Source organism: Austrofundulus limnaeus, unplaced genomic scaffold (genome assembly GCF_001266775.1).
Source record: "Austrofundulus limnaeus strain Quisiro unplaced genomic scaffold, Austrofundulus_limnaeus-1.0 Scaffold14, whole genome shotgun sequence".
Classification (NCBI taxonomy): Eukaryota; Metazoa; Chordata; class Actinopteri; order Cyprinodontiformes; family Rivulidae; genus Austrofundulus; species Austrofundulus limnaeus.
In genome coordinates, this window is record NW_013952416.1 from 3,992,947 (window position 1) to 4,002,341 (window position 9,395).

Sequence of the window (9,395 nt, forward strand, 5' to 3'; positions counted from 1 at the left end):
ACTAAACAGCCTACAGTATTTTTACAGTCTTTATTTTACAGTTAAAATAAATGTTTATCAAATAAAGTCTAATGTTACAACTAATCATAGATCCCTTTAAAATCTGTCCACTTGTTCATGAGATATTTTGCTGACAGTGCAGACAAACAATCCCTCTTGAAACCAACACTTTAGGATTTTYTATTGTGGATTAAGGAGGACAGATTACACCGATTTGGTAAATTGTCAGAAAATGCGTGTAAAACATTTGGTGAGCCAAAGATTTCTTCCCAACAGAAAACTGGTCTCTCTGACAGTAAAACAGGTCATCACACGTCTGCAGATCCACTGAGTCATTCACAGGAAAAACAAATCAGCCGCGCAGACGGCGGTCTTGATACATCTGAATGTCGCAGTTTATCAGTTTCTGTGTGAAAGAGARGTTCTTGTTGTTTCTGTCTTGTTTTAAAATAACACAAAAAGAAGGCTTCAACTGTTTCAAGTCAAAAGTTAGGACCATTCTAATGATGTCCGCTTTGGAAGGAGTGAAGTAACAGAAAAGTTAGTCGCTTTCTGTTTTGTTCCCATCGTTTCAGTAAAAAAAAAAAAAAAAGGACAACAAAAAAATTAAATCAGTGTAAAACCTTTTTTGTTTGCAGCTTTTTTCATGTGAGTTTTGCTGTCAAAATATCCCGGTATTTCTGAACCCCATTCACATTTGAAAAGTTACCCATTTTGCTTTGCCACACAAACTTCCTGTTTGTGGTTCTAATACATTTGCAGATTTTATCCAAAATGATCTATTTGAACTTTTTCAGTTTAGAGGAAAATTCACAAATAACATGGGTTTGATGCAGAAGGTTTTTTTTCTTTACAAGCTTATTTTTATGAAGAGCCAATATTGGCATTTGTGAAATTACAAAATCTTTCTAAAATAAGTGGGCGGGCCAGGTCCTGAAGAAACTGTTAAAACAAAGTCGTATTTCCTGATTCGGGGCCACTTGCAATGGAGTAAACTGAACACGCTTTGAAGGTTTCTTGACATKCCCTGCTATTTCCTAATTACACCATGAATTAAAGAAACAGCCTTCAGATGTTTGTGTAAAATTCTTCTGCATGTGAGTTTAGGTTGCTGCTTAAAACACATAACTGGTGATGGAGGTTAGTTGTTTTAAACCTTTGAGCTCTGTATTGTTTCATTTTTGAAAAACAGATCAAATCAGGAGGAGACACGACTGAGGACTAACCTCTACAGTGACAAATTCAATTAAAACCATCTTATTATAAYTGTCCCACTTTCTTTAGTTCTGTTTGTGTGTGTCATCAGTCAGATCCTCAGCTGAGGGGGGGGGGGGAACTGAGTGGCACGTGTCCACAGGCCGACACTCGAGGACAGAGGAGGCGTCTCGTGGTGGAGGCACGCTCACCTGCGGGGACCGAGACAGGAGACAGAGGAGCACGCTTTATGTAGGACAGCTTTCCAACTGGGCTTTATTCAACACTAAATATAGACGAGGGCAGAAGTAGGCTGGGATGACGGTTCTGCCAAAAGGCCTTAAAAAGAAGCCATCATCACTGAGGCCTTTCCTGCAGCGAGTTGAGACGTCAATTGACACACTTCTTGTTTGTGGCAACCTTAACCAGTTAGTGAAATGTTTCAAATTCTTACTTAAGATCTTGTTACGAGCAATCCGTCAAATGTTAGGTAGCTTTTCAGGTCTGTACAGTAAATATACAGTAAATATGTTTATGTTACGATGCTGGTTAATATGTGTTTGATCATTACTGAGAATATGAATACAGAAAAGCCATTGTTGCGTATTATTATATTTAATAAAGCTGTCCTTAAAACAAGAAGGGACTCATTTTTTCAGCTGTTTCCTGTTCAAACCCAAGATTCCCTTCAGCTCCTTTCCTGCAAGGTTCACGGGCAAACCCTCTGCTCTGACTCACTACACCCACTCCCTGCTGAGCTGACGAAGAGTTTCTAGAAATCCTGGCTTTTACCCAGCTTGCTTATTTTAGCTGAGCTCCCTTTTCCCCGATCTCTCCTGATTTATGTCAACATCTAGTTGGACACGCGGTGCTGACGCCACGAGAAACCTCCACGGCCAGAGTGTGTAAAGTGGGGGCAGAGCCACGTGAACGAGTGACAAGCTTTGATTTGATTCAGAATAACACACACACACCACATCCACACAATCACCATGAGAGGAGCATTCTTATAGGACACTTCCTGCAGAACGGGTCAGCTCAGGTTTTACTCCAGCTCCAATAAAATTTGCATTTTTTTTATTCTGATCATCTCAGTTCTCTTCACCTGTGCATTTTTTTTCCTTTTTTACACAATGGCATGCTTGGCTTAATGTTTATTGACCATTGAGCGGCCCTTCCAGTAAAACACTTGGACTTTAACACTTGAAACACCCTGTGTACAATTTGTTCCTTTTTCCTTCTCTCCTTTCCAACAGGCTCTGTTAGGTCGAGCCGTCAGCCCACGTTCAAAACAAAGGTTAGTGTCTTTGTGGCTGAAAGACCGGGGAGAAACACGACAGCAGAATGGARGAGTGTTTTTAACCCGACTGCTTCTGTCCTGCCTCAGCAGTTATCCACACAGAGACTCTGGTGTTCGTGACTCATTAAGAAATTCCCACTCCGTGCCTTTGTTAGAGTTCCTGGCAGTGAGTCATCGCCGAACATTCAGAGGTGTGACGTGCTGGGGCCGACTGCTGCTGCTGTACATGTGGAGGAAGCAGGTGGTGGAGCTTAAATGCCAAAAAATGAAGTGAGAAGAAAAATAAGAAAACAGAATTCAGCTGTGCATTTACTGATAATCAAATTGCAAACTGATGAGTTTTTTTCCCCCCTCTTAAAACGAAGATYTATCAGGTGGGTATTTAGTTTGGTGTTAGTTACATCATTAAGGAGGTGGGGATCGTGTAGCCTCTCAGGCCTGGTAACGCCTTGAGGTCCTCCAGATTTTTTAGGTGGAGCAGGATGGATGTCTGGGTTTCACTCCCGGAGCTTCGAGTGTCGACCTGCTGCTGAAAGGGCTACGAGTCGCACCTGTAGTTGCACAAGTAGAGCTAAATTAGCATTTGCTTCTATAGAATCAGAACTACATTTCCTCCGTTTAAAATGAAAAATTAATCGCTTAGGATTCTAATGTGGGCAAGTGAATTTTGAGCACATCTACTATTGAGCTGCCTGATAACGGTAGGTGAAACAGTTTTGTAAATATATATATATATTTTACCTTGTTTATTTTGTTGAATCATAAATTAAAAATTTAGAAGTAATTAAAAAAACATTTACATGCATTAAAGGATTTTTTTGGAGGGTGGGGGGCAGGGCCTCATTGGTAGGCTGGATGGGAGTCATGTGGCCTGCAGACCACCAGTTGAGTAGCCTGGTTTTAGTTTCATTAAAAGGGATCTACTCCACAAAACAAACAAAAAAACAACAAAAAAACTTTTTAAACTTCTATAGTTTCATATTTTACTATTATTTTTTTGGATATTGTCCAGAGCACCACAGAAATTTTGTTAAGTTCAGTTAACATAATGACAAATGAAGAATCTTATATTGTTTTAAACTATTGGTTGCGGATTTAAAAAAAAAGTTTTCCCTAACTTTAGTATAAAGTCAGGTCACCTGACACAGCAAAAATACACAAAACAGGTAGGAATCTACAAAATCAACACCAGCAAAACAGCCTCAGCATTTACTAAATGTCCACATTAGAAAAATGGAAACTACTAATAAAGACATTCAGTCGAGGAGACATGTGCAACATGGTTTTATTGTCAAACTGGTAATTAAGACATGAACTTGATTAATGCCATATCAAATCCTAATCTCCGCAGAAGTAAAGTGCAGGTTCAAATCAAGTTGCCCTGGGTGTCCTGTACAATTCCTGTCTGGTTTTGAACTGCAAAATGAAACCCTACAAAATGATGAAAAAGCCCTTTTTTTTGTTCAACCCACACATCTAAAAAGCTAATTGTGCAAACAGGATCAACACAAAGCTTTACTGTTCTGGAGCCGTCTCTCCTCCAGCCCTCGCGGAGTTGGACGTACGCGATTGGGCCGAGCTATCCCAGCTGTCGTCGGCGTCGTGAGGAGGTCTGCTGCGGCGATTAGGCGCTGCTGCGCGTGCACAGCGGGCGAATGTTGGCAAGCTAACRGAGACCATTTCGTTTTCGAGCAGGATTATGAACGACCACTGAGAAAAAGGTCACGTTAAAGAGGTCACTTTTGTGCACAGGCTCTTCAGAAGCTGTGGACAGTTTGGCCGCTGTGCTTTTTCGGAGTGGCGGTCACGTGCAATATGGAATCATCACGAGCGCCACGACACGAAACTCCCGTCCTCCGTTTGTGTAAGCTCATAAAAAAAAACTACAGCGCACGTTGTCACTCATGCAGGCACACCACTCACTCGAAGCTCATTCGCTCTTCTTCCAGCGTCAGTGTAATGGTTCTGCACCCACCTCCCCCAACTAAGCAGGTGGACACCAAAGGAAGTGGCAGCAATGAGGTAAACACGACAAAAAAAATAAAAAAACTCATGAGATATTGCACAGACAAGTGTCGGCACAGAATGCAACAGTCTCTTTCCAACAGCCCAGCCTGTGCATAGGAAGAATAAAGCACTTATGGTGTTCACACACATTAACCCCTTACTTGTAAAGCTTTGTTACACAATAAAGTGGGAAACGAGTCAAGAATCTACTCCACTTGGCAGACATTTTGACTTGTATGATAAAAATAAAAAAACAACAACAAAAGAAAAAAAATGTGTTGTAAAAATACAAATTCATAAACCCATTGGTGACTAAGGAAGAGTTCAAACTGTTGGCAACTGTGAAGGAAACCCCACCCCCTCCCAAAAACAAACAAAAATTTATAACCTGAAGTCCCAGCGGTTGTAGAAATACCTGGAGGCTGCTCAGACAGGAGATAAGCAGGCGATGTTGAGACTGGGTTAGAGCCAGCATGGAGAAAAATCTCTCAAGTTTCATTCAATAAATAGCATAGTGGAATATGACAAAAAAATAGATTTCATATTTTTTCCCTCAAGCAAAAAAAACAAAAACAAAAAACGTGTGAATCCCTTCTTCAGTTCATCCAGAGATTCAACAGTTTGCCATGTTGCAACATGAGTCCGATACATCCCCACAGATCAGTCTGTGATCAGTCAGAGCAGCGGCTCCGTCACAGAGTTCATCGTTTGTCAGTTCATCCTGGTTAAACAAGGATATTTTGGCGCACGCAGTTCTGAGTCACAATTTGCAAAAACTAATCCACATTAACAGTCTCCGTGCTTCTGAAGCTCCTCGAGTCGAGCACGGAAGTGTAAAGCTCCTCAACGTGTTCTGTTAACTTGACGGGAGTCTCACTCCCGCGCCTCGTGTAGTCCGTCCCGTTTCCATTGTACAATCATTATCTGTGGAGCAAGACGAAGGCTTCTAGCTTCCTGGGAATGTTTCCCCGGTAGTCGAGGCTGTGCTTGATGATGGCCCTGGCAGCGAGGCACTGCAGCGTGGTGTGGTTAATGGGCTGGATGACGTTCCTGGCCAGCTCCTTCTCGTCCAGGAGGTCGCAGGCGGTCTGCTGGAAGGCGTTGGTGCTGTCGAAGTGAGTCCCCGAGGAGATCAGCAGGTTCATGATGTCGGGGTGACCGTTGGATGCAGCTATGTGGAGAGGACTGACAGGAACACGGGTCGTTACAAACATGTCCTAATATTCAAGTGATGCAATCAAGTAAAAAAAAAATACACATTTGATTTGAAGGAAAGAAAAAAATTAAACAAACCTGTTGTCATCTTCATCTCTGCTGTTAACGTCTGCCCCACACTCGAGGAGGACCGAGGCCACCGTGAGGGAGGGGAACTTGCAGACGGGATAGCGGCCCACGCAGGTGGTGTTGCGGTCAACTGCCAGGTGGAGTGGGCTGTAGCCGTTCTTCCCACACGGATGGAGTTTCAGGAATCTGAAAGTATTAAAAGATGTAGAATCGTGACACAGAGAAGGCACAGGCTGTTGCCAGAGTGAGAGCTRATATTTCTCCTATTTTAGCTTTTCTGTTTTGGCTTGTTGTCGAATTATGAACGGAATTTAAAATCTTACTTCCAACATTAAAACAAATATAAAACAAAAAAAGCCTCATTTTATGTTAAATAATCAGGGTCAACATCCAATTCAAGGGCCTTTCAAGCACCAATTTCCTCAAATTCAAAACCCACACGTGACGGCAATTGCCTCTGCCACAGAATGTTACCAATAAACAGYTTTAATATCATGTAATTAAATGAAAAACTGAACAACARAGAAGTTGTTGAGTCAGAATCAATGAAATAAAGTGGATTAAATGTTTACCCTACATTCATATCCACAATACATGGACATGTAATTATATTAGAGGTTCAGCAGCTCAGTTTGGGAGGAGGGGATGTGAACATGTCCAGACCCTCTGTGAGGACAGGAGGAGCTGTGGTGCTCTCACCTGGGCTCAGAAAGAACGACCCGCCCTGCTCTGCTCTGATTGGTTAAAACTATGACTATGGCTTATGTTAGTTGTTGAAAGCAACATTAGTTTACCGTAATTCTGAGTTATCAACTGCAACTAATGTAAGATTTATTTTTATTATTATTTATTATTTATTTATTTTTTTACAGATGATGAAAATCAGTCGTGTGAATAGAAGAACTTCAATCCCCAAAAAACATTCAAGAACTTTCAAGGACAAGCGTAATTTTTGGCTGTTTTCACAAACTTTCCAGGGCCTTGAAATAATTTTTTTTCCAAATTCACAATTTCAAGGATTTCAAGGACCCGTGGGAACCCTGAATAATTTATTTACTGAACAGAGCACACTGCTGCCAGACTGCAGGTTTACTTGTGGTTTCTAGAGTTTCCAAAGGTAGAACGGGAGGCAGAGCCTTCAGTTATCAGGCTCCTTTTGTGGAACCAACTTCCAGTTTCTGTCTGAGGCTGACACCAAATGCTTTAGAACCAGGCTAAAAACTTTCCATTTTGATAAATCCTATAGTTAGTGTTGGCTTGGGTTTCCTGAGGTATCCCTAAGTTAGTAATGCTGCTAGAACCAAAGACTGCTGGAGTGCAAATGGACCACTGCTCTCTCCATAGTTGGATTTGTTGACATTTTGTGCCCAAAACGGCGAGCCGGGTCCTCTGAAGGACCCAGCCTACCCAGTCGAGGTGGGCCGGGGCCCTCGGTAGACCGAGAAGACTCAAAAAAAAAAAAAAAAAAAAAAGTGGCCGCTAATTTGGATGGTCTAGTCTCCCGTCCTTACCCCGGCATACGTGCTGTCACCTTGCAACCGTGACGACGCTAAAGACGCTAAACAGAAGCAAACTTAGATCAAAATTAGAAAAATATAAATATATTAGTGTTATTAATATCACAAAACAATAAAATTAACTTAAAAAAGGTAATATTTGAAGAACTAATGGACCTGCCGTAGGTGCATGTTTATTTTGTTTTTTTCCTGACAAAAATAATTTTAAACACACGTCTATACAAATTATACAAGTATTAAAATTACAACCGCTTGAAATTTTTAATTTTTATTTCGCTACATTTATTTAAATCATATTCTTTTCTCTCGCTTTGTCCACCATTACTAGCATAAAAAAATCTCTGGTTGGGCTGCATCGCATTATGGGATATGCTGGGCTGGGAAGGACCCATCAGACAAGTCCTTTGATTTGGGCCAAAGGAAGGACACATTTGTCGACCACATCGGAGGAGTCTTCGGTTTTGAATGGCCTCCTTCGCGGTGCTGTGACGTATGCGGAGGACCCGCCCCAGCGTTCTGGACACAGCCTCTGTGTTTATAGAAGCTACACTTGGACCACTTGCTGTATCACAGCTGAACCCATCTTTTTGCCCATCCTGAGCCTGGTTCTAATGGAGGTTTCTTCTTGGTAAAGGGGAATGGTATGATGCATTTTCCAGACACTTAGTTCAATCAAATAACTATATTACCTTCAGTTGTTATGAAAATGTTGTATATATTAAATAAAAAAAAAAAAATCACCATAGCATATCTAAACGTGAAATTGGCCGTTTGGGGCAGGAGCTTAGCTGCTGACTGAGCTCCAAGGAGGAGCTAGGTACAAAAAAGGCTGTGCTTTGTATCAGCAAGCATTTAGGCAGCTTCACGTGGTTACCACAGGAGATCCAAGGACTTCTCAAACATGCAGGAATGAGTCAGAGCAACACTCCGGGAATGTTTTTGATGTGGGAATGACATAAGATCAAGCTCAAGAGTCACTTTTGCATACTTTAAATCGGATTAAATTTGACCTATTTATTTTGTCTAATGCTAAAAGATGACTTTTGTTGCTTTGGCGTTGTATAGCTAAAACCGGTTATGACAAAGCACGAGACAATGGCTCAAGTTTGAACTCTTATCTTCTTGGTGTTAACAATTGACTGACCTAAATTCAAAGGCTGGGAGCAGAGGTGCACTTCATTTAGTCACACTAACCTACTTTCCTTTGCCAAGAAACAACACTTTAAAATGATTAAAAAGTCCTCCCCCCACACACAGACACACCTGTAGATGGTTTCCTTCTTGAAGTGATCCTGCTCCGAGGTACACGGCACTTTCTCTAAAAGACAAATGAGGTGCAGGATGATTGACAGGGCCTTGCTGAGCTGAGCGGGGTCAGGAGGCATGGGTCCACTTTGTTTCACGGCTCGCTCAATCTCCAGGACGCTCTTGGACAATATCCCCATCAAGTCCTCAAAGGACACGGACGTCCCCAGGAGCCCCTTAGCCCTGTCCTGCAGCATGAAGGAGAAGAGCTCGGCGAACGACAGCAGGCTGGACGTAGTCATGGGGCTGAGGGGTTCCAGGTTGATTTGTTGCATTTCCAGCGCGTACTTCCAAAGGTTGATGCAGCGCTCGAAGTTGCCGGAGTCGGCGTAGACGGCGCCGCGGTAACGGATGTAGTAGGACGTGTCTGGGTGTTGTGGGCCAAGGATTCTTTCGCGGATGAGTAAAGCCTGCATGCGCATCTCATCAGGGTCCGATATCAGCCCGTCCAGCTCCTCTCCATTTGTCACCTGAGTAAAATTAGAAAAAAAAATGTACAAATCAGTCTCTTTTTTTTTTGCAATACGGCTAAGATTGCACTTCTGTTTGTTCTGTTTACTAGCTCTGAAGAACTGCAAAATTACTTTTTGTACACAATATGAAGGCACCTTTCTGGGTGCTGACTTCAGCACATTAAAGCCTGCTTTAAGAGCAATAAATGCATTACAAAAACTGGGTACTGGGTGAAAAGATTAAGGTTAATAAGATTAAAAACTGATTTTTTTTTTGTTATATGAAATTCTTGGGGGAAAAAGGGGCAGATAAGATTTTTTTCTTCTCTCTGCTGC

General features: G+C 41.9%; 1 protein-coding gene across 1 annotated transcript in view; it reads right to left on the reverse strand.

The window, feature by feature from the left end:
* Positions 1-3,761: 3,761 nt before the first annotated feature.
* The window catches only part of fem1c (fem-1 homolog c), a gene marked incomplete in the record, with an annotated part of 8,430 nt that continues 2,796 nt past the window's right edge, over positions 3,762-9,395 (reverse strand). Inside the window, 3 exon segments of the mRNA XM_014002741.1 lie at positions 3,762-5,686; positions 5,795-5,971; positions 8,566-9,077. Coding sequence (XP_013858195.1) covers positions 5,422-5,686; positions 5,795-5,971; positions 8,566-9,077 — 954 coding nt within the window.